Source organism: Thamnophis elegans, chromosome 10, assembly GCF_009769535.1.
Source record: "Thamnophis elegans isolate rThaEle1 chromosome 10, rThaEle1.pri, whole genome shotgun sequence".
Lineage (NCBI taxonomy): Eukaryota > Metazoa > Chordata > Lepidosauria > Squamata > Colubridae > Thamnophis > Thamnophis elegans.
Window position 1 is genome coordinate 29,747,416 of NC_045550.1, and position 26,168 is coordinate 29,773,583.

A 26,168-nucleotide genomic window follows, 5' to 3' on the forward strand; every position below is an offset into this window, starting at 1 on the left:
CTACAACAATTTATTGGTGCATTTATTGCATCACAATCTTAAATCTTGGAAATGTACAATTTTTCAAAAGAAGGGGGAAACATACCTTTCTCCTTGCCTTCCTCCACTCTTGGGATTCACAAATACCAGCAATGGGTGGGTTCCTGGCTTAGGCGTGATCTGAAAACCAAAGGGAATATCAAACAAGCACACTCCTTGCACAACATACAAACATTATGCAGAAAGGAGGAGAAATAAGTGATGTGACAGAGTTACAGATGAAGCAAAACATCTAACTAGAAAAAATGTTGGGTAAATAGGATTTAGTGCTATGGAGAAACGTTAGGGACCTCCAAACTCTGCTAATCTTTGCACCTTTTCTTCATATTATCTTGCTATTCACTGGGTCACTAATTGTATATTGGACACAGACTAACAAATGGCTTAGAAAGCTTGTGACCTTCTGCACCTTTTTGATACACATCAAGTGATTGAATCCTTAAGGGCATGACAGATATTAGCCTAATCGAACATTTGCAAGCATTGATTCTATATCATTATAATCTTTTTTCAAAGAGAAGGCACACTGAATTCTAAATTCTATGGGGATGGATGTTCTGCTATTAACACATGCACAGTTTAGCATAGCTATAATTCCTGGAATGGAACAAACAGAGGATGGAAGGTGGAAGCAAGATGTTAGAGCAAAAAAAAAATGCAATATGGCATGTAGTTTTCCTTCTGTCCCTTAACCAGTGTTTCTCAGTCTCAGCAACTTTAAGATACTTGAAGTTTGAAGAATTCAAGATAATTGAAGTTTGAAGAACTTGAAGAATTCTAAGAACGGAAGTCCACTCATCTTAAGAATGCTAAGGTTGAGAAACATGGATATAAATTATCAAATTGCCTTCAGAAATGCAACAAACCCCCCCCCCCCCCCGTTCCAATGTCAATGCAAAGAAAGATGCAACTTCCAATCTATTTGACTTTTTATATAGAAATGGAGAAGGGAACGATGACTTGTTATTATTTTTTTCTGGCCATGAAATGGCTTTGGGACTATCTAATCTCAGAATGATTCATAAGCAGGCTAAAGGACTAACATATTGACACTGTGTTCTGGTATATTTTTATCCAAAGAGGCCTACTATTGCTCACAATGATGAAAGTGCTTCTCCATGGATATATACACCTATACATGTACAAGGGAGAAAAGATGCTATCAGCTGCCCACCTGCAGTCCATGTCCATCCACCGTGGTAGTATTGTATTTGAAGATCATGTTTGTATCCTCGGGGGTGGTGCTGGATGGTGATTCACTCTCTGATCTTCGTGAGTGGGATTGCCTATCCTTTTGAAGAGTCAAAGATGCATACGGACATTTAAAAATAGATAGCAAAGAAGTACTAATGACATAAACAGAGAGGAAATGATGGAATTCTAAGTATAAAATATATAATAAGACCACAAAAGATTAAGGATATTGTATAACATGTGGGTACTAAAATGCTGCCTACCAAACAAAAGTTATCATTTGGTAAAGGACATGCATTTTATAAATTCCAAATGATCTTGGAAAACCTAGCAATTTTGCTACAAATTATAATTAAGTTCTGAAAATATCATACCAAAGTAGCTTTCACATAACAGTAGCCATAAATTTCCCATGAACAAGATTTAATTGAGGCATAATGTCTCTGATCTTGGAGAAGGCATAAAGTCATCATGATTAGTAACTATGGAAAGACCTCCATTGAATCATCTAATCTTATTATCCATTTTCTCTGTAGAATCATTCTGTACCTCATGGTCCCTTTTACTGGCCTTTTGTTTAATATTTCCAAATTAAGAGAGTTGCTTCAGCCCTTTATTCAAGTTGTTTTTACGTTTCTTAACATTCATGTGACTTTCTTTCGCTATACCCAACAAAGTTGTGGGCCAAGGTTAGCTTTACTCTACACCTATATCTGCTCAGCTTCTGAGGAAACAGTCCTCTGTTATATAGCAGACATAAATGTTCCATATTTGTTTATATATTTAGAGTTTCTCCACATAGAGGGACTATTTGTGAAAATATTATTTAATTCTGCATGGTTTGATACATTCAACAGTTATTCCATTTTTTATATTTAAGTTCTAATATATGTTGTTGACTGGTAATAATTTTCATTTAATCCATTTAAAAATTTTGTTCATTAGTCATAGTCAGGTACAGTAAACAGACAGATGACTCTAGGTCAAAAATTCAGGAATCTCCCCATTATATAATGACATGATTGAATAATAACTAATTTGGGCCTTGAAAGTAGATGAAAACAGATAAAAACTTTAACATAGATTTATTTCATTTAAAAATAAAAGATCTTTAATTCATAACATTCCCCCACAACTGCCATTCATATTTGTGACATCCACATATGTCCTGGGAACTATCAGTGTAGTTATTAGGAGAACCTTAGTGCACTTTTCCCAGCTTGAGACCATGGTGGACAAGATTGTGGGGAACTATGGTCCAATACACGGGATATTACAGGGAAATACCAGGCTTGGAATGGCTAAACTAATTAACCAAATCAGCTTGGATAAAATCATTTGGATCATGAGACTATATTATCCAGTTGCCTTAAGCGAGACAAAACAACAAGAAAATACCACTCATTAAACAATTTGATGTGTGTCAAGCAGACTCATTTACCAGAACAACTGGGCAGATCTGGGAAGGCAGCAAGATGTGGTCTTTTAGATGCCCACCATCACATTCAGGTTTCATATGTGAGGCACATTGTTGTGAAGCTTTAAAAAGAAAGAAAACAGCATGTACCAATATTTACTTTCCTGCTTCCATCCATATCCATTTGATCCTCTAAATTTTTCCTTTACTTGTGATCAAGAAAATTATAAATCAGATTAGCAAAGCACTTGATGTTTCTTTGATAAGATGGTTTTTAGCCTCCAGCACTGCAGAAAAGCCGTTTGCTTTCTGTTGGGAGAGTTAATTCCTTAAGGAGAACAGTCATGAGAAAATAGTGATACTTTTTTGTACCAAAATGGAGAGGGGAAAGTATGTCCATGATACAGTTACACATCTCTAGCTTGGCTTGGCAGGTACTGTTGCACTGACCAAATGTCTGGAGGCGGTTGAGTGCCTAAATGGGGAAGATCCCACAGCCCAAACCTGGCAAGATGTAGTGGCTTTATGCTTTTGGTCCTTGGTGATTATCATCATGAGTCTGGAAAGGATCACACTTCCTCAGATTGAGCTGGGAATGCCCAATTTGTGAGATTTGTCTGGTATTATTGTTCCTGCTCAGGGGAACCTTTGCATAGATCCATGTTGTGCACCCAACTGTGTCCTTTTCTGGACTGGAAGATCTTGCTCATGGTCAATGTATTTTACATGGGTTGGCCTTTAAGATCACTTGGAAGCTACAACTGTCAGCAGTGTACCTTCCTCTATCACATTAAAAATTACAATTTGCTGCTAATTTTTAGGAGGCGCTTTGGAGGTAATGTTCAGGAATTGTGCGGTGTTATGCTTTTCTGTTGGTAAACAGTTGTAATTCTGTGAAATTGTTGCTGTTTCTTCAAAGAACTGCTCTGAGTTCTTTGGAAAAGGAGGAAGAGTTTAAATTAAACATTAATAAAATCAAAAATCCTGTTTTTAAGCAGCTCTATTCTTCCTGTCTTAATATCTGCAGGTCTGGTAACCTCAATACCTATCATTGCTCTTAAGAGGCATGTAGTAGAGCCAAGGTGGCGCAGTGGTTAAATGCAACACTGCAGGCTACTTCAGCTGACTGCAGTTCTGCAGTTCGGTTGTTTCAAATCTCACCGGTTCAGGGTTGACTCAGCCTTCCATCCTTCGAGGTGGTAAAATGAGGACCCGGATTGTTGTTGGGGGCAATATGTTGACTCTGTAAACCGCTTAGAGAGAGCTGAAAGCCCTATGAAGCTGGTATATGTCTAACTACTATTGCTATTGCTAGTACCATTCACCACATATAACAATAAAATTAAATGCCTCCAAATATAAAAAAAGCAGTGCATCCTCTGAGTTTATTGTTGTAGCACAGTGGTGCTTACAATAGTTCACAATAGTTGTAAAGTGGGTAATATCATTGTTATCCAATCTTGGATGTGTTCCTTGAGAAAGCCAATTTTGTCTCTGAAGCCTTCTAAAAATATCTCCCTTTTCACAATGATTTACTTCATATACACTATATTGCCAAAAGTATTCGCTCACCTGCCTTTACTCGCATATCAACTTATATTGGCTCCCAATAGATGTTCAGGTGCAATTCAAGTTTCCTGGTTATTGCCTTTAAAGCTTTAGATACCATAGAACTGAGCTACTTGTAGGACTACCTGCTCCCCTCAACCTCTCCTGCCCCATGCATTCCCATATGGACATGCCGCATGCATGCTCCAGATCTCTGCTGACCGATGTCTAATAGATGTTGTTACAAATTCTCTACCCAATACTCATATTAATACAGAACAGATAAATGAAAATCAGTCTGATAAAATCCAGACTAACTATAATTAGCACAAAGAATAATGAAAAGTCATTAAGTTGGAGAAGTCACGTTATAACTGATATGCATCTGAAGGATAATAAAAATGAATGAAGCATGGAGTAGACTAAAGAAATATCTAGCCACATTATGGGCACTAATGCAGTGTCAGTGACCTCAACAATGAATCCAAAGGGTGAAAAATACTAACAGTAATTCAGTCAGGAAGACATAATCACAGGTTAAATACTGTAAGTTCATATGCGAGTAAAGGCAGGTGAGCAAATACTTTTGGCAATCTAATGTATGTCAGAATCGGGTTATAAAAGAGGTGATGTATAGTCGCATGAACTGCTGAGCCACAATATTTTAGCATTTATGGTTTTCTCTAATTTACTGAATAATGGCTATTTTGAGGATTAGGAAGGATAACTACAGTAGTAAGGGAAGATGAATCTATCTTTCTTACAACATATCACAAAATTCATTAATTTAAATGTGTAACGATCTGTCTTGACTAAAGTGGATTTCCATAATTTTTGGTTAATAATAAAAAGACACATTCTCTTCACGTACTCACTGTGATTTGACACCATACACAATGTAGTCCGGTAATTCCCTGGTAGCATTTGATGCTTTTATGACATCGATCACACTTGGCTGGGGAATTGCCCTCAATCCATGTGTGCTGCATAGCCTAGAAATGCAAAATGTTCAACTAGCTTGGTTAGGAAAGGGAGGATAGTGCAAATTTAGGGAAATTCCTACTACAGGAACTGTCTCCATCTTCAGTTTAGAAAGCGTTTTCTCTGATTATCGGGTATTTCTATACATTCATATCAGAGCCCTGGTGACACAGTGGTTAGAATGCAGCATTATAGGCAAACTCTGCCAATAGCCCGGAGTTCGATCCTGACAGGACTCAAGGTTGATTCAACCTTCCATCCCTCCACAGGTCGGTAAATGAGAATCCAGATTGTTGGGGGCAATGTACTTTACAACTATCATTGTAAAATGCCCAGAGAGTGCTGCAAAGCACTATGGGGCTGTATATAAGCCTAAATGCTGTTTGATATTATCTACACATTTATTGAAAGCATAAATGGTTGTAAGTAAATAGGTTAACTGTCAGCCTTACCTGGTAGACCAGACAGGGAATATGACCAGATAAACTAATTTTACTTTACTATAAAGCTATGTTAATAGAATTTTGCAAGTGTGAAAGTACAGTTCTGTGCTATCGTCTTTAGAGCCTGAGAACTTACAGAGAGTCACTTCTGAAACTCTTGCTCTGCTCAGTCTGCAGCTGCGGGCTCTTATCTGATGGTTACCTAGTTAGCATCTCTTGCTCTATGTCCAAGGTCTTTCCCACTCACCATTACATTATAACTTATAATATGCATACTGCAGCTGTTAAGGGGTATTGTATACCCATGTGCATACACTGTAAACAACTGTGTCTCTCTAATGCTCAATGTCTGATTCAAGTAGCACCTGTACTAACTGAAACTCTTGACTTTTGCTTTTTTGCAACAGAGAGCATACTGTTTGAATCTTAACACAGTTACAATTTCAGCAGAGTTTTAATTTCTCCAGTACAGGGGTGTTCAAACTCAAGACCTGCGGGCCAGATCCTGCCCACAGGGTGCTTAGATCTGGCCCATGGGCCGCCCTGGAAACAGCAAAGGACCAGCCTGCAGTGTCTCTGCCACTGAAAATGGAATGTACCTATTAATACTATTGAAGTAGTTAATTTCTGGAGATGAGAAGATCTGGAAGGCAGTATTTTTGTGGACCTACTTATTATATTAAATGCCTATACTGATTTTTCACTAAATACAAATTTAAGGCAACAAAATTTAAAAGAGTCAAAACAATACATTATCACTTTGCAAACAAAATTAATCCTAAAGCTTATCTGCAAATATCAAAATCATAGTAGTGAATGGTTGTTGTAAGACAGAAAACTTCCTTTACTAAAATAGCATTAGTATGATAGTATGGACTGCATGTTCTACATACAGATGACTTTTGAATTCATGGCAGATGATTAAATAGTGGACACATTGTACTAATCTTCCGCATATGCCTCACTTACATTTGTATTTCTCTTGGATTTTACGTAAGTACTGATGCAAGGAGGAATATCTTTGGACACACATCTTTCATGGACAGTATATTTACAAACTGTAGAAAGGAAACAAAAGAGAGCCATTGTAAATTACTGGATTGAGCACAATTTCAGCTACTTCTAGAATTTGGCTGTTAAAATATATTATTCCATGTATGCAATTGTATATATTCAATTCTTTGAAAAATTCTAAATGAGTAAACTGTTGTCATAATCCATGATAGTAGATTTATCATTCACTATTGATATGCATTGATGACACTTGTGGATGACCTCTGGCTGGCTAGGGACAGAAGTGGTGCATTTGTCCTGGCTCTCCTTGAACTTTCAGCAACTTTCGATATCATTGATTATGAATCCTTCTGAATTGGCTTAGTGGGCTGGGAACAGTACTTGGCAGTTCCCCTCCTCCTTTTTCAAGTGCAATTCCAGAGAGAGAGATTGAGCCCTAAATTTTGTGTTGTGGGTTGCCTCAGGATATGATTCTTTTACTCCTCATGATTAGCATCTACTGGTGTTGGATGAGGTCATTTCTCAGCATGGGGTTACAATCAATATGTTATGTTATCTTCTAAACCTCAGATTCCCATAAGTTAAAATTTGAAAGTAATGTATTAACAATTGCCATCTCTATTCATTACTAAAATTGTGTTCTCTTGAATCCAGTGAGACTTCTCAGTAACCATCTATCCTACCTTATTATTTGAACTCTTGTCCCAAGGTTGGCCTCCAAGCTTTCTTTAGATGGCAACTGAGGACATGCCTCTTTCACCTAGGCTTTTGTAAATAATCTATTTCAGTTAAAAGGTTGTTTGTTGGTTGCCTCATCAATTTTTCTTTTTAAAATGAACTTTTGTAAGTCTTTGGAACTGTCCAGTACCATTGACACAATACTAATGAATTTCTTCAATTCAAAAGAACAGCTGTAGCAATAGGAAGCTCTTAAAGCACTCAACATTCAGCTTTTCAAGTCGAGTCTGAGTCCTAGAAAAGACTATTCTCTCTGAATTGTTACTTTGGTTGACTTGAAAGTGGGTTATCATTTGTATCTGGTTCTCTAATGGGGTACAACTGCAAAACTCTCAAGCAACCCTTGAGAAAGGAACATACTGGAAATATTGAAGCCTTACTATCTCTGTTTTAAGATTAAACAGAAACTAAAATTTAAAAACCCCTTTCCCCATCTTTTGGGGAGATTTTGACATGACCCTTCCCAACTGACAAGCAGGTAACCCTCACTAGCCATGATTATTGTGCATCAGCAGGGACTTACAGGAACAGCATAAGCCTTGCTTCCTAACTCCCAGTAACATAGTACGGCAAAAGTTTGCAGTAGCAGGCTTCTTGAAATGTTTCAATCTCCAAGCATGTTGGCCATCATCCTTTATATTCTGTAGGGATTTTTTTAAAAAAAAGTTCACTTAGCAGAGAAGAATCAGTATGATGAATCTCTAATGACCCACTGATGACCCAATCACAGAAAATGCATAATTATCAATGTTATCTCTTTACAATATGAACTAATAATGTCAGAACTATAGAAAACATTCATCAGTTTTCTTCACACAGACACTCTTGTTGAACTTAATTGGCATGTCAACAACCCTGTAAATAATTGTCTGAATTAACCTATGTTATAGTTTTGCTAGCTTCTCTTTATGTTTTGAAAAGAAGCTACAGAATTTTTAAAAATTAAACTTTTGCTACCATGCAAGAAAATAATCTAAGACTCATGATAAATAATTACCCAGAGAATACATTAACCTGTCTTGACTTGATCTTCTCCTGATATGCTATAGTACATTTCTATCATCTCCAAACAATAACTATTTTGATTGGAGATTCAATTTGATTACAGTAGGTAAGTTAACCATAATAGCATTGTCCAATGTTTTTGTATACCATTTTTGGGAAATGGTCTAAATAATCTATGTAGTATCATATAGTCAAAAAGACAAAGACTGAATAATCTAATGAATTATAACTTGGATTTCTAAAATGTAAATATGTTTTTTTTTCAGCAATTAGTATTAGAATGGTATAATTATCTGTAAGGTATGATAGATTTTTTTGGGTGGGAAGAGGAGGGTGTTACCAGCATCTCTGACAGATATAAAGATGAATGGTTGTCCTATCAATAGTAGCCTCTTTTATTTATTTATTTAACGTTTATGGCGTCTACAGGGATTGTGCAATCATTAATATACAGTTAAAGCATCAGCAAATATAGATATGCACGTGTGATGTGTGTGTGTGTAGTGTGTATGTACAATACAATATAGGAGACAATATATTAATTAAGATAACCTTAATAAACACTGTAATATGGAGCCATAGAATTGCATTGGGATAGATGTTATAATTTGATAGCTAAGGAAGATAACCATTTAACTGCTTCTTGGTGTGGCTGGAATGAGATCATCCCAGGTGCCTTAAAACTTTTTCTGAGGAAACTTTCTTGACACATATGTGTTATAGTTTATTCGATGCACTAGTCACATTGCAGGCTCTTGGCCATTCGGTGTGTTTATCTTATTCCACTCTGAAACTGTTGTCATCTGAGATAAGTCAGGAGGTGCAATGTAGAAAGCACATGAAGCCATGAAAGTGGTGTGAATTTAAGGGTTCCAGATATTATTCTCATTGTGTCATTATGGTGAACATCAATCTTGTGCGTTATGGCAACTCCCTATACAGGTGTGCAGTATTTGGCATAGAATACTCTAACGATTGTGCCACTATACACTATACGCAATCACCTCTATGATAAGTATTGAAAAAGCAAGTGCCAATTTGAAGAGGAGTGAATCAACAAGATTCCATGAGTGCCATTTAAGCAAAAGGCACTCCAGAGTACTTTATTACTAATATCTGCATAATTACAATTTCAAATATTGCCTTTTGAATGGTTATGGTGGCTGACATGTCTATCTGGGATACAGTGATATGCAAGGTGGCTTCACAGCAAAAATCTAATCTCTGATCTACAGTTACTTATAGAGGCACAAAACACAAGCATTTTTCTACTATTCAATGCAACTTGGTCTTCTCCCCCCCCCCCACAAACATTTAACTTAGGATTCCCATTTTGAGCCAGAGAAAACCATCAGCCAAGCACCAAAGTTGCAACAGCAAGTTCATGGAGGTCGCTTTCAACAGTTGCATTAGACAATTTCCAGTTCATTTGCCTTTTATTTTGCCTTTTAACTTTATTTTATTTTGTATTACACTCATTTACAAAAAGACTAGAAACAATACTCCCTAAGGACAAGCAAAGCCTTCTAATTGGACTCATGAGAGTTAGCCAAGAAAATTATAAAATTAGCCAGAACCTACTAATCCCAATCAAACAGAGAAGTATAGGGGACTGTAGTGTAGACATTGAATCAGGCCAGTTGTTTCTAAAGGAACAAGTGTGCATTTACCATGTGACCAGGTAAAATAGGAAGTGACATGCTACCAAAATGTTGAAAGAAAAGAAAAAAACAGCCATCCAGCCTATCCTGAATAGAAAATATATAAAATACAGAATTCACAATTTTTCAACAGATAGAACTTTGTACAGGAAATATTACCCAGGTTTGCTGTCAGATAACAAAATGTGCTGCTTATCTTCTAAGAAGTAATGTAGTGGATCAGGAAAAAAGGCCTTTACACAGTTTGAGATTATTGTCGCACAATTGTCAATAAAGCTTATGGAACCTCATACAGAGCACATTAACATCCTCTTACTCTGTGTTCCTCAGAGGAATATTGCCTTTGATGGTACATAACCATAATTACTAGGCCTGATGATTGATACCCTTATTTTAAGAAGTTGTAGAATTAAAATTAGAAAATATCTTTTTCCTACGTGTATACATACCGGTATATACAGTATTTCAATCTGCCCTATTGTATTGTGTTTTCTATCTGATTTCTCAAGAAGTCAAGAGCATCAGATAATCTCTCAAAATCCATCAGATAACCACATTACCTTCTAAAGATAGGACTTCTAAATCATGAAATTATAGAACTGAAAATGAGTACATCGCTCCTGCTGTTGATGTACCAATGTTTACATCAGGAATTCAAAAGGTTGCTTGTATTGTATGTCTCAAGAATCTAGGGCAGATGGAGGGGTAAAATGGATATGTGTTCCATAGCACTGTAATATTACAATACACAATCAATTACTATATTATTAGATTTACTTTGAACCTAATTAAATTTATTTACATTGACCTCTTTCACTTTTTAGAAGCTTTGAATAACTGTTAACACAATCCTTGAATACTATGCAGACAGTCAAGATGTTCTCAGTGTCTATGGCTAGAAAGGAAACTGAGAATCTGGATTTTGCAATACTTGCACTCTCAAAAGGTCAGAGATTTAAGAGTCTAAGAGTCTGTGTATATTCAAGTAAATGTTCATTGGAAGCTCTCTGCTTTACACTGCACTACACAGCATGTGCTTTACCCCTTAGAGAGAGATGTCACATACATATTATCTTTATATGTTATATATCAAAAGCAGTATGTTAATTTTTTTGTCCTTGAAGGTAAAAGTTAGATAAATGACTGCCTTGCAATGTACAACATTTCTTCAATCCTCTCCTTACATTTCATCAAGCAATGCAAATGTTAATAAAAATAATTACACATAATGGGAAACTACCATTAGATTATTGGTGAAAGTTTTCATACTTACTTTACTTTCTTGTAAGCAGATTCTGATTGATCATAGCTAATTTCCTTCAGAAGGTCACATTCTGTACAGCACCTTTTCTCAACTTATTTCCCATAATTGCTTCATGGGTACAGTTTAGAGTATTGGTGCTAATTTTCAAAATTAAAATAGCTTGAAATCTGATTGTTTGAGACATTTCCTTTCCTATTACAAATCTTTCTAGATGTGAAGTTCTACATAAGAGGCCCTTCAGAAGATGATTTGTTTTCAAAGTCAAATTTATTCAGTATGCAGGAGAAGACCTTCAGTTGCATTGCTTCCAGTGGTGGATTGTCCACCTTTGGGATTCTATTAGGCTCACACTCTTAAATTATTTTTTCTTAAATGCGTTTTTCCATGGAATAAAATACAAAGAGAAATGGAGAAAAGTAATAGAAAAGTGAAAAAATTATAGAAAAAGAAAGATAAAAGAAAAACAAAGAATAATAAAGAAGTGGTTTCTGGTTTTCTCAACAATAGTTACATGTACAGTCCTTTTTTTGGCCTTGGAAAAAAAAAGCTGAATGTATATCTTTTGCTGGGCTTTTTTTTTACTGTTAAATAATATTTGGTTTGGTTTTAATTTATGTTTTATGTTTAATTTCCATTTTATATTCTGCATTTCAATTATTGTTAGTCACATTGCATAATGTGTAGAAAGAAAGGTTATACAACAAATAATAACTCTCTCCTATCCTAGGTAAATGTATTGTTACTCTAGAACACACCATGTTGGGAAAGTTTGGCTTATTGTTGTGAGGTCTGGCCTGTTACTCACTGTTTCCATGCCTAGAAGAACAAGCAGAGGGATGGTGGTCATACCACCCCGAATCCATTCTTCAAGTGTCACAGTTCCATCATGATCATAGTCTATTTCTTCCATCATCTCTTTCAAAATCTGTAGAAGACAAAGTCCAGTTACATCATATATTTTTTCAGTTGTAATTATTTTTATGATAGGAAATGTTCTGTAGGCTTTGAATACTAGGCACGGGAAGCAAAACTGATTGCAACATTATGTTAAACAATCAAGGGCACTGATGTTTGCATTGTGAATCACAGAGTCTAGGAGGTAGACGTAGCAGTGGAGACAACATCTAGATTGCAATTTCAGCCTGAATATAATCAGCTGATCTCATAGACTGAATGCTGTCAGTTGATTCCATTAGCTGGCTGAGACATAAAGGTGTCATACAATATTTCCATCCAAGTCAGGTTGTCAGTCTGAACTCTGGGTTTCATCACATTGCTTTGACTTCTTCAACTTATTCTTTTGCTTCTTTTGCTTTTTTTTTTTTTTTTTAAAAAAACCATGCTTGTTTGCAGAAGACTTGGATCTGATAATCAGCCCCAAGAATAATTTAGAGTTCTATGGAATTCTAGTTTTTTTGGTTGAGTTTTGCTTGTTTGTTTGGTTTTGCAGTTCTTTGTTACACATTTCCCAAGTCAGATTTTTTTAAGCCTCCAATTTATCTTCCTGTGAAATTATAATTATCCTTATTCCTTAAGAGATGTTTTAAGGGGGAAAAAATAAGCTGTGGGTGGTGGATGCCTTAAAATTCTGTCAAATAAATACAAAAATAAAAAACCCTTTTTGGAACTATTCTATTTGTGACTTGATTATTACAATATGTTTGACAGGTTTAAACTGGCTATTTAGAATCAATGGGTGACTCAAGAAATCATTTAAAAGAACAATAACCAGAAAATGTGGCATATTAAAAATTAATTGTAGCTTACATTTTTAAGGATAAGTTAATTTTAATATGCCACAAGATTCTGTTTTTGCTGCCACAGACTAAGATAGTAACCTTTCTGGAAATAAAAATAGGGACCATCCTTGTATTTATAGTTTAATCTCAGTAATTCAGAACCAATCTACATAAGATTAAATATAAATAGTATCTAGATATTTTTCTAGATTTTTTAAAGTGCTTGTTGGAGCAATCCTGACTGGGCCATGGAGAAGAGAAATTTTATTACACCATTTTTCCATTTGCAACACAAAAATGCCAGTATTCTGCATGGATGAATTACCCAAAGAAAATGAAAAAAAATCACATTGGACAGGGCATATGTTGCTAAACATGTTTCTAGGAAGAAGGTGTAACCTTTTGCATATGGTAATCTTAATTAGTAGTGATCCACTGCTATGTTTACTTTGCTGTAAAGAAAAGGAAAAATGGTAGTTATACATTGTTTATTGAATATTGTGTATGACTTAGCCCTCAGAGGAAAAATTGATGCTCAAAAGCAGAACAAAGCACTTTTAAAAAATAAAGTCCAATTCTACATGGAAAAATAACTTACTGGTCTTAATTCTGTGGAGTCCCATTCCAGATATTCTGCTACATGTACCATTTGATTGATAATACGATCGAGCTCCTGAATTTAGAAACAAGATGGAAGATGGTAAATGTTTTTAAAACGTGAGTGATATACTATATGGATGTTGCCATTATATATAAGCATGCAGGAAAAAAGGTAAATATCTTTATAAAGGTGAGCCACCTCTTTAATACAATTATGTCAGATTATTATTTTTCTTTTTTAAGAATAAACACTTTAAAGTGCTTGCAGAAGGGTAATATTACACAGCACAGCTACACTCATATCATTGCCTTCCATTTAAGTTTTCCATAAGGTAACTGAATTACACTATATCAAAACAGTTTTGGAAAATTTAAAGAGCCAGATCCAAGCTTTGATGCTGCTATTAACCAGCTAAATTTACCAGAGCCTGCCAACTTTGAAAAAGACCTGTATAAACCCCTTTATGAAGAATCCCTCAACTTCAAATGATCTTATTTCCATGCTGGAATGCTCAACTATGAATGATCTTGTTTCCGTTTCTAGTTGGAGACTAGAAATGTTTTTCCAGAGATGGCCAGATTTCATTGATGTATCCCTTGATCCAGTGGTGAAATTCAAGTGTTTTACTACTGGTTCAGTGGGCATGGCTTGGTGGGCACTGCAGGGGAAGGATACTGCAAAATCTCCATTTCCTCCCCACTGCTGGGGGAAAGGATATCGCAAAATCTCCATTCCCACCCCACCCTTGGCCCAGCCAGAGGTGGTATTTGCCGGTTCTCCGAGCTACTCAAAATTTCCGCTACCGGTTCTCCAGAACCTGTCAGAACCTGCTGAATTTAATCCTTGCCTTGCCCTAAATACTTTGTAGGGGCATCACAGTAGGAAAGCCCCAAGGCATTTGAGGAAAAGTGTAACTTCTTATCCTTTTAAAGAAAAGGACTAGTTTGCTTACCGAGCTGTCGAGGAAGCCATTGCCATCTGTATCATAGAGGCGAAACATAACTGCAAGAAAACACACATGTGCAAAGATATGTAACAAATGTATGTTCCCATAACAAAAGAGCTAATGAGTCAGGTTTTACAGTCTACCACTGATTTAACTTCAAGGTGAGCTGACCACAGTGAAGTCTTTGCCTTCAGTTAACCCTTTGTATTTGATAATTCACATCAAATAAATGTATAACCATAAAAAGAGAAGGAATTGAAAAGAGGGTAACTAAACATTAGCTGAGCTCTGAAAAAAAGAGGTTGTGAGAAAGAAATTCAAGATTAGCCTACAGTGATTTTTTTTAGTGTAATGAAGAGCAGAGGGAAACTTTGACAGGCTTCCAAAAATCTGTTACCAGAGATAGTCCTTGACTTACAGCCATTTGTTTAGTAATTGTTGAAGTTACAACAGTGCTGAATGAATGGTGGTTACAACCAGTTTTCAGAGTTCTGGCTTCCCAGGAGCTTTGCAATCATAATCTTGGCACTTGGCCTTATGACCACTTAGAGCATCCCATGATCAAGTGATTGCCTTGTGTGATCTTCCCTATGGCTTTACTACAGTGGTTCCCAAACTTGGCAACTTTAAGACTTGTGGACTTCAACTCCCAGAATTCACCAGCCAGCTCTGCTGTTGAAGAGTTGAAGTCCACAAGTCTTAAAGTTGCCAAGTTTGGGAACCACTGCTTTACTAGAATGAGAAAGTCAGCAAAGAAGGTCACAAGTCTCTGGGGTAAGTTACCTGCACACCCTCCTCCAGCCCCTCTGTGCTCACACTGGGCCAGGAACTTGTACACCTTCTTCAAGCTTTGCCTCACCTTTTCTGCAATTGTTGCACCCATCCTGTTAATATAGTTAGCTAGACATTTTTACTTATTAGAATAGAATAGAATAACAGAGTTGGAAGGGACCTAGGCAAGAAACCCTACACCACTTCAGACAAATGGTTATCCAAACTCTTCTTAAAAATTTCCAGTGTGGGAGCATTCACAACTTCTGGAGGCAAGTTGTTCCACTGATTAATTGTTCTAACTCTCAGGAAATTTCTCCTTAGTTCTAAGTTGCTTCTTCTTTGATTAGTTTCTATCCATTGCTTCTTGTTGTACCCTCAGGTGCTTTAGAGAATAGTTTGACTCCCTCTTCTTTGTGGCAACCCCTGAGATATCAGAACAGTGCAATTATGTCACCCCCTAATCCTTCTTTTCATTAAACTAGACATACCCAGTTCCTGCAACCGTTCTTCATATTCTTCATATTCATATGATGATTAGTGATTGAAAAATATTAATTATCAATTATTTTTGGGTCCCTCCTCCAGATGATCCTGAAAATTCTAGTCAGTCAATTTTTAAGACTACTTTTTCTGGCTAAAATTCCTAACTTTTAGTTTTACAATAAACAAAATTTTTTCTTTCTAATGGAAAGTAAGGGGTTTGACCTTAACCCTGCAGATGTGAGCCAGGGCATGTCTCTGCCCCATGTTATGGGAATTTCTGTAAAACTAGATGACTAAATTACTACGTAACAAGTCTGCCCAGCACGTAGCTGGCATTCTGGAATACCATGGAGGCAACTTGGCATTACATAGTTATATTTCTACTTTCTGACTGACCAGAGATCAAGAAATTAGTTTTTTGCAATTGGTTTTACGCACATCCATGTTCCTTAAGAATCAGTATGAATTGTATCAGTAAATCAGAGTTGTCTCCAGCCCCTCTTTTATGGCAGTTGGCAGTTTGACAATGGTCCCTGAAAATTGGAGGGGTGTTTTTTTTTCATTTTTAGTTAAAAATAAACAAGGCAAGTTTTCCCCAATATGGTGTTGCTGCAGTATATGGGGCTTGAAGTACTATATTCAGCACTGAAGATGCTTAACAGCTGATTTAATATATATTTATGTAAATAGAATACCAAATCAGTAGATCAAAAATACCAATGAATTTATAACGTGAATGGCAGTGTCCATGTCAATCTTAAGGCCAATGCATTTCCACAAAGAAGCAGATGGTATATTTGGCTACAGTATCTATGAAGTTCAGCCAGCTGGTTGGATATTATGTCATCCAATTCCACTCAAATTGAGGAAATGAGTCTTATGCTGCATAGACTATAATTTTAATCTCTGAGTGTTGCTTCCAAAATTGTAGAATAATTCTCTGTGCCAATTTATTGTCATCAATATTCTCTATATTTAATTCCTTATAATCATACACAGTTCATTCTTAAAATATGTAACTGATCTTTTAGAAGAAAAAAATCTTTAGATTACTTTTTACATTGGCTTCAGCCAAATCCTTCAAGTTTAAGGATTTTTCTTTGGTTTTTTTTGTACATAGTGTTACATTTAAATAATATATTCTTATCTTTAATGGAAAACTTTAACAAATAGCACTAGAGGGCAGCCTTTTACAATTTCAGGAAGGTTAATAAAACGACACACTATTTCTCAATGTATGTAGTTTATATTTTGCAAAAAAGTAACATGTAGATAACAAATTTCATTTTAAAGCTGTTTTTCTCCTTTCTCTGCTACATATATGACAATTCAGTTCATAAAATCAGTGATATGTAACAACGGAACCAAGAAGACCAATAGAGATGTATGATTTTGTCCTAGGATATGAACAGCATAAAAAGAAAGCAACATTTGTTCAACATCACTTCAAATAGGAAAAGTAATATCCTTGCTTATCACCACACGCAATTACACAGAGGCCGGTCCTAGAACTAGAAATGTTCCATCCAATCTAAAGGGCATGTTCAACATCACATTTTGACTCCTGTTATGAGGACTGAAGAGATTGTATTGAACCATTCAATTTGAAATGTTACACCTGGATAGATCATAGATGATCCTGGGAGAATGACATTGGGTTTTTTCCACAGTGATATCTCATAATTAATTTGTTCTCTGCTGTATAATAGAGATTGGCTTATAAACTAGCAGTTTTAAATGGCAAATGACTCAGAGTTTAGCTTCCTTAGCACAAAGGAAGAAGGAGATGAAAAAAAGGTTATAAACAGGCAACCACTCCTGCGTGCTAAATAGCGTCCCTATTATATCCACCTAGGACTTCCAACTCCATTTGTATCTGGAAAGTCCTTTCTGCAATGAAAAGATTCACATAACACCATGTGTTATGCATATAACCGCCCACTAGTAGCCATACTTCAAATAAGGCTGGAAGTCAGGTGAGGAAAAATAGAAAGCAAAACAAAACTGAGAGTTATACTAATATGGGGAGAAAGCATAAGTGTAAAGAAAAAAGAAGCAGGTCTGTTTATACATTACAAAAGGGTTAAAATTCATCAGATGAGCTGCCCTTCCAAATCACGGTCTAGGTTTATTTTTAAGCAGTTAATTTAAAAGGTCTTAGGTCTTCAGCAATACTTGTGGGAACATGATGGCTCACAAGATTAGGACCCTGGGCTGATGATCGGCATGCCTGCATTCAAGACCTGGTTGTTGCTGCAGGATGGGTGACCCAGTAGTTAGAAAGCGGACGACTGTGAGTAGATAAATGCATACCGTGTCAATACCCAACTTAATGAGGATGAGAAAAGAGCTCCCAACTGGGCCTCCCCTGGGCAATGGTGAGGGCACTATTGAATCCTTTCAATCTGGAAGCACTTCAGTACTCCCAACACAACTGTAGTAGAAGCAATGTTTATAGCTATTTGAACCCATATATTCTATCATTCCACTCCTCAACACACAGCTACTTATTTGAGAAAACACTCTTACCTTCCAGGATAAGGAAGCTGGTAAGTCCTAACTGAGGAATTTGAAATTACATCACTGAACTGGTATTTCATCAGAGCTGATGACTGATGCATGAATTGCTCACCTGCAGCTTTTAAAGTACACGTAGTGTTACCTCTTAACTTCTTTCCTTTCTATTAAAGTATCAGCTAGAGAAGAAAACAGTGACTTCCCCATCCCAGCTGCTCTTGCCACATAATAAAAATGCTACCACAAACACCTTTTGATTAATCACAGTAGAAGCCGCTTATCAGGAAGGACACAGGGAACATTTCAGATTAATAACGCCACACCCAAACATGTGAACAAATTAAAAGAGTACCTATGCCCCATTTCATTTTTTGTGGTGGCCTATGAGCTGTTATTTTAGAAAGTCAGGAGGAATAGATGTGATAGCAGGAGAAGGAACTGCTGAATCTTGAGCATTTCATACTGAAATATATTTGAAAATCATTCACAAATTTTTTGCTCCCTGAAAATTCTCCCCTAAGAGAAAAAGTAATAGAAATACGAGCTATGGATTAATATAACAAGTCTTCCATCAGTGAATACTAAGCAAATGTTGTTTAATCAATATTGAGTCCATACTGAGCCACTTGATGTGGACCATAACTCTTTCCAGCTCTGATCACTCATCACTGGCCATATTGGAGCTGATGATATAGTCCGACAATGCCCATGGGGATTCATAGGTTCCTATTCCTGTTTAACTGGAAAGGAATGAATGAACAATTTGTTGTCTTCATTTATTTATTTTTTCCTGTGGAAAAAAAAATGGTGAAAGGATCAAATAGTGACATCACTGTTACCCAAGGGAGTGTCCAGTTGGGGGCTCTTTTCATGTCTCCATTAACGAATCCACCAAAATGGTACCTATTTATCTACTCGGTTTGGAAGCTTTCGAATTGTCAGGTCGGCAGGAGTTGCAGCTTCATTCATGATTCACACCCATATGAATCTCAACATTTACCCCCTTATAAACCTCGAAGCTCGTATGGTTTCCTCTAAAACCACAACCCTCCCACATTCCTTCCACCCCTGCCACCTGTGAACAAGGCACCCATAGTTTTGCACGTGGTGCTGAAGGACTACAGATGTTCTTCCTGTCACCCAAGCACTTACACTCCAGCTTATCCTCAGCCCGTCCCCTTTCCAGCAGTGACAGGTAGCAGACAATGTCCTTCAGGTAGACTACCTGAGCCAAAGGGGCTGGTGGGTGTGGACTGGCTGTTTTTAGGGAGATGTTACTCTTTCGGAGATTGAAAGGAAGTTTCTTGTCCAAACTTTTGGAACCTAAAAGGAAGAGAAAAAGGTTCAGGTTGTTTTTGTAATCTGACATTCTTTAGATTATAATTCAAAACAGGTTCAGGCTGTTAGGTGAAATTGATTTAGAGCTACAATGTGGATCTTAGATCAAAATTAACTTTTGTGAGCTAAGGGGCTGCAACAGACTCTGCACGGCAAATCAAGAATTTAGGATATTGGGATGGATTTCATTACACAATTACATTGTGCTAACAGGTGTTTTTAAAAATCCAAACCTAAAACTCCAGTGAAGAAGAAAGCATGGTAGCCCAATGGGGAAGTTAGGATGAGAAGAATTGTAAGCCCCTGGAGAGAATGTGGTGAGAGGGAGGGAAGAGAAGCAGCAGATGAAACAGAATGAGGAAAACAGGATAGGAAGAAGGATGTTTGCATGGAAGTGGAGGGGGAAGGAAATTATTCTCTTGTGTGAATTAATATTTTGTTACAGTATGCACTTTTGTGGACTACAGCTGATTAATATATTTATTAGATTCTATCCTGTACCTGAAAAGGAAGAAGTGACTTGGAAGAAATAAGTGTGGGTGAAGAAATTAGTATACCAGTAAATTCTAATCTTGCTAATTTACCCTTTACTTCCTGGCATAAAGTAGCACTCTGGAAACATTGGGTCACCCAGTCCCAGCTGCTCTTACCACATAATAAAATATTAGAATGACAACAACTCAGAAGGAAGCAACTCTTACACCACCCTTCTCACAAACATTTAAAAAAACAACATCAAAAACTGCTGAATTCAGAATGCTTGGAATAAAAGTGCAGAGCTCAAGGAGCAGATAACATAATCCCAGTAAGATTACTGTAGACTTTGATTTGCAACATTTGTTTAGCAATCGTTCAAAGTTATAATGGCACTGAAAAATGACTTATGACTGGTCCTTGCATCTATGACTACTGTAGCATCCCCATTGTCATGTGATGAAAAGTTGGCAACCAGGATGCATTTACGACAGTTGCCCTGTCCTGGGATCATATGATTGCCATTTGTAGCCTTCCCAGCCAGCGTCCAACAAGCAAAGTCAACGGGAGAATCCAGATTAGTTTAATGTCTGCATGATTCATTTAACAACTGTAGTGATTTACTTAACAACCGTGGCAAAAAGGTCATAAAATCAGGTATAACTCACTTAATTACTGTCTTGCTTAGCAATGGGAATTCTGGAAATTCCAAAATGTGATTGTAAATTGGGTGAAAATTCCTTCAAAATGATTGATCCACATAGCAGATAAATGCCTTTGAATCAGGGAGCACACTGGAAGTAATTTATTGGCCAATGCTGCAAATTTCTTTTGAAATCATTTTCTCAATCTAATGTAGATATTTCTACTTCTCGAACCCTCAGACATGCCAAAACTTCATCACCTCAGCTCACCTTCCAGTTCAGGCTTCTTTACCAGATGTGTATCCCATACTAGGATTTTGACCTGTGAAATGAATTTTATGTCTATATATGGGTGAGGCTGGAAAATATATAGGAATGCCTCCATAAAAGAAAGGCGGATCTCACCTGGAGATTGTGGGGTAAGCAGAGAACCTGAGGATATCTTGGAGGACCCTGAGGAATTGTGAGCAGAAGGGTTACCAGCAGTGGATTTTTGTGATGATGATCTGGACCAGCTAGGTGAGGCATTCCCAAGGACTTTGATGTTGGATGTTGGAACAGGACTGAGAGATGTTGATTGTGGCTCTGCTAGACTTGTCTGGGGGCGTTTGGATTCAGGTGTATGCCTTCCCATGGCACTTAGAAGCGGTTTCCCATTGATCCCTATAATTTAAAATAGAGTGATAAATTAGCCTTGATTTATGAATTATGAAATGAATCATAATAAAACATGATGTTTTCTATTAATTTTTTTCAAGATGGAGGCTTCCTTTCCATGTTAGACTATTATTTCCAAACCCATCATCTCAGCGAGAATGGCTCAGAACACTACCTCTGTGCTGCCCTTCTTGATGGTTGTGTAAATTCCCTTGGTGCCCCAAATATAACTGGACCTTATTTTATGCAAGAGATTTTCACAGAGATAGGATTTCCTTGCAAATCCTGAGACATGAATAACTTAATTAGGACTTTATAGTATGTGATCCCTTGAAACTCTGTTTTGCAGTTTATGGGGTTGCTGTGATTTCTTTCACTTTTCAGGGTCTAAGCATGAAAATAATAATATATACTTTAAAATAGATTTAACATAATTCATAAGACAAAGAAAACTCTGCAACCCCCACCCCACCCCAATAAATCATGACTGTCTGTGGTTAAGGAATCAGGCTGGAAAACCAGGAGACTGTGAATTCTAGTCCTGCATAAGAGCTGCTGAGTGACCTTGGGTCAGTCACTCTCTCTCGGCTCCTCATCTCACAGGGTTGTTGTTGTTGTTGTTGTTATTGTTGTTGTTGTGGGAAAAATAGGAGGAGGAAGGTGTGTTTGATATGCCTGCTGCCTTGAATTATTTGTAAAAATAATAATGGCAGGATATAAATGAAATAATTAAAAAGGTTGGGCAGTTCCAGTCATCTAAGAGAAGCCTGCCAATAATGATGTGGCAAAAATATTTCTTAATCCTGATATGATTAAGTTATTTATTTAATACTTCATATAGATATCACATGAAAAACCCTTCACAGATGTTGATATGATAAATTATTCACTTTGTCAGAGAAAGATGAAAACATAAAATTGAGGATCTTGTATTTATTTTTCTGAGGAACTTATACTTTTCTGATGAATTTACTAATTTATTTTTCTGAGGAACTTACTTTTTCTGTACTGTTCTTGATGAACTTGCCATTTTCTCTACTGTACTTGCATAAGCTCTTCTTGGTAATAATTCTGCTAGCCTTTCCTACCTACTGTATTGCCCAGCAGACTCTCCTACCATTTCCCACCAGCGTGTCAATTTTAATCTAGTAATTTAATAGAGAAGTAAATGGCGCATTATTTTGCTATAAGAAGGTGGCATGGAAACAGCTCAAATTCATTTTCATAAAGCTCATATCGTTAATAATACAATCAATCCAGATTGCAACTTAGATTACATATATATTTAAAAATATTAAACTCTTGATTCTTGATTCCTATGTTTCACCTGATTATCTTCTGCATCTAAGTAGAATGGTAGAGGAGATACCAAAAAATCAGAAACACAGCTCTGAAGAAAGGATATATCACCACATAGCAACTGTTTCCTGGCAAGGGATAAGGATTAGAAAAGCCAGACCACTCTGACATAATGGGAGATCTCTCGGCACCCAAGGATTGTTTGGTTAACATGTTTACTTAGTTGCTGTTGTATGTTTCTGTGCAGGATTCCAGGGACTGGGTAGTCCCTAGCTTTGTGTTTGTTTTTACAGCATAAAGTGACAACAAAGTATTGGGACTAATGTTGAATAGAACTCATCCTTTTGGTGCCCATAAAAGCTCCTTATTAAACATGAAAGATTGTGCAGCTCTTAAAGCATTTATATTAGATACCTGTAACAGGAGCACAAGCAACTTCTGTCTGGATGGATATACCTGTATCAAGAGTCTTGGATTCTGAATACATAAAAGAAACATAAGAACATACACAATATGCTTTAACAATGGGCACTTGCCATCAACTGATCAATATTCATTGCAAATTTGCAATAGCAATTGCATATTTTACTTTTATTCCACAAAAGACTAATACATATTTAGGCAGAATACAGAGCTGCAGCTACATACTATTTTGCTTTAGCCTTAAAACCATTGCTGTAGAAACAATTTCAGCCCAATCAACTGTGGGGAAGCATAACACAGCACATTATGAGACAGAGCAGAAAACTTGCTGCTTCCTCCTTAGCTAAGCAAAGCAGCTGACTATGTGGGGAGACCTTTCGCTTAGCCTGGCTTGGCCCCATCATGGGAATAGCAGTAGGAGCATTTTGGGAAGGGAAAGACGGGGATGGATGCATGATATTTGTCAGGGCAAAGGAGCTCACATGTGGCAGCTACTCCTGTTCATAACTCCTGATAGAACTGAGATTCTACATGCAGAGGGATGCGGGGCAGGGGGTGAAATGAATAGATGGCTGTTTTTGTTTTGATTTCCTTCTGTCTTCCTATCAATCTCATCAGCTTGGTTCAGAGCTTCCTCAAGCTTTCTTGTTTTTCCCCTCTCCAGAAAATAGCTTACTATGTCATAGATGCTCCTCCTGAGCACAGCAGCACCACCAGTCTTACTTGCTAAGGTGTAGTAAAAGAAATGCTGAGACAGGCAACATCAACACCACTGTGCTGTTGAGCCACAATGGTTGTTTAAAAGAATTTAAGAGCAGTCACAAGTGGTCATTTGCATTCAGGTCTATTTATCCTTCTCCTCCCCTTTCAGTAGACTAGTGAAGCCCTCTTTCCCAACAGGCAGACACTATTAAAAGCACATCTCCTTTTGTGTTGCCACAAACTACCTTCCATACGCCATATATTTTAAAAGCAGATCTAGTTGATAAAAAGCATTATTTAGAGAAACATGCGGAATGAATGAATACCTAAACACCAGAATACACACAAACACCTTCCCTTTTATATGAACACTGAAAAGGAGTTAATTAAAACAAAATCAAAGATATGGGTCTCTCAAATCAAGCCCCTGCATCTGAACCTAATATGTGATAAAATGATTATTGAATCATTTGTTCAGTTCACAATTCAAATCACTTTAATTTACCTTGCCATTTACACAGCTACAGAAAAGATAGACCATGGACCAGTGACGTGCAGTGAGGTTTATGGCTGGTGAGGCAGCAATTTTTTTAGACTTGTAGACTTCAACTCCCAGAATTCTACGGCCAGGCATGCTCAGTTCCGATTTAAAGTGACAGCATTTGTTTTTCTCCTTTGCTAAATAAGTTTCCTTCTTTCTTTTTCATTTTCTTCTCCCTTCCCCTCCTTCCTCCCCCTCTCCCTCCCTCCCCCCCTCAAACACACACACACACACACACACACACACACACACACACACAAAGTTGGATTGGAGGGAGTCAGGGAGACCACAGGAGAAGGCAGGAAGCCAGTCAAAGAGCCATACTGGAGCACAGTCACACACTTTTCCCCAGCCCCGGAAGGATCCAGCCCAGCTTCACTGATTACAGGTTTGAAAAGACAACAAGGCTCTGCCTGCAATCAAACTACACTTGGGGAGAGAGAGCACTTCCCTCCAGCTTTTGCCCAAAGTCCTGCACCAGAAGGATGAAGTTTTAATTCCTCCCTCTCCCTCTGACCCACACCTACCTTTTCCAGCTGTTTCAGAGAGGATTTCAACTCTGCTCTTGCCTGCCATCATGAAAAGAAAAAAAATGTAAAAGGAAAAAGGCAAGAGCTGAGGTCAAGCTGAGCTAGTTGCTGCCAGAGTCACCGTGAATGACTCTGCTTAACTGTTTAAAAAAGCCTCTTAAAAAAGTGCCCTCTACAGGAGGAGGCAGAAGAACGACGTGCCTCATCTATGTCAGGAATTTTTCGGCTTTTAACCCTTGCTTAACTCTGCTCGAGTGATCATAAAAAGTCAGACTAGATGAGGCTCGTCATTCTCCTGCCTCCTCCTGTAGAGGGTGCTTTTTTAGAGGCTTTTTTAAACAGTTAAGCACTAAGCAGAATCATCCACGGTGACTCTGGCAGCAATTAGCTCAGCCTGACTTCAGCTCTCGCCTTTTTCCTTTTACATTTTTTTTCTTTTCATGATGACAGTGGTGTGGCTCTGCCTCCCCCTGACTACACATCCCTGCCATGGACATTGAATGTGGATGCTATCTATGAAAAGATTTTTGTGATAAAAAATATTAGGGGAGAAACACAGCCCAATGAGGATTAAAATGCCCATTTCATTAAGTGGAAATTCAAAGAAACTAAATAGAACAGAATTTCCTGGAATGGGCATAACAGGACCCTAAGCAGAAGATATTAAACAATGTATCATTAAGTGGCAGACCCCATTTACTCTTTTAGGGAGTCAAACCTGCCCAGAAAGACACCTCAAAATATTCCAGTGTCAGCCATTTCCACACTTGTGAGAACTGAAGCAGCAAATACAAAATAGGGCTTACCAAGATTGCTCAGCTGTGAAATACTGGAACTTTGCTGCTGGTTCTCGAGAGAACATTGGCCAACTTTTCTTTTGAAGGACATGAAGAGGTGCTCACAGAGCTCTTCTGGAATATCCACCTCCAGATATGTTCTCATAAAGAGTTGGAACCCCTCATAGTCAATAGGCTAACAGGAAGGAGGGAAGTAAAAGACACAACTGTTATTTTAAAATTAATTTTTAAATGTTAGAAATCTTACCATTACATTTCCTCCCCATTTTAAATTAAGGTTTTCATTTGAGGAGCTAGATGAAGGAAGGGCAGAAGAAGAAAAAAATCAAGGAAGAAACAAATAAATACAACTGTTAAGGAAGTAGTTTATACCTAACAGGTCAAAAACCTTGTCATTAG

At 37.2% G+C, this 26,168-nt stretch overlaps 1 protein-coding gene across 2 annotated transcripts in view; it reads right to left on the reverse strand.

Annotated features, from left to right (window-relative positions):
- The window catches only part of DGKG (diacylglycerol kinase gamma), a 79,034-nt gene that overhangs the window by 40,765 nt on the left and 12,101 nt on the right, over window positions 1–26,168 (reverse strand). The window contains exons 4-16 of one of the 2 annotated variants that reach the window (XM_032225419.1): window positions 25,779–25,944; window positions 23,191–23,253; window positions 21,226–21,483; window positions 19,517–19,687; window positions 14,597–14,646; window positions 13,642–13,716; window positions 12,110–12,229; window positions 7,898–8,015; window positions 6,592–6,680; window positions 5,070–5,190; window positions 2,675–2,772; window positions 1,214–1,330; window positions 86–159 (exon numbers count right to left, since the gene is read on the reverse strand). In XM_032225419.1, the coding sequence (XP_032081310.1) occupies window positions 86–159; window positions 1,214–1,330; window positions 2,675–2,772; window positions 5,070–5,190; window positions 6,592–6,680; window positions 7,898–8,015; window positions 12,110–12,229; window positions 13,642–13,716; window positions 14,597–14,646; window positions 19,517–19,687; window positions 21,226–21,483; window positions 23,191–23,253; window positions 25,779–25,944 (1,520 nt within the window). Of the gene's footprint in view, window positions 1–85; window positions 160–1,213; window positions 1,331–2,674; window positions 2,773–3,575; window positions 3,618–5,069; window positions 5,191–6,591; window positions 6,681–7,897; window positions 8,016–12,109; window positions 12,230–13,641; window positions 13,717–14,596; window positions 14,647–19,516; window positions 19,688–21,225; window positions 21,484–23,190; window positions 23,254–25,778; window positions 25,945–26,168 lie in introns of those variants that run through there. The other variant, XM_032225420.1, reaches the window with a different exon arrangement.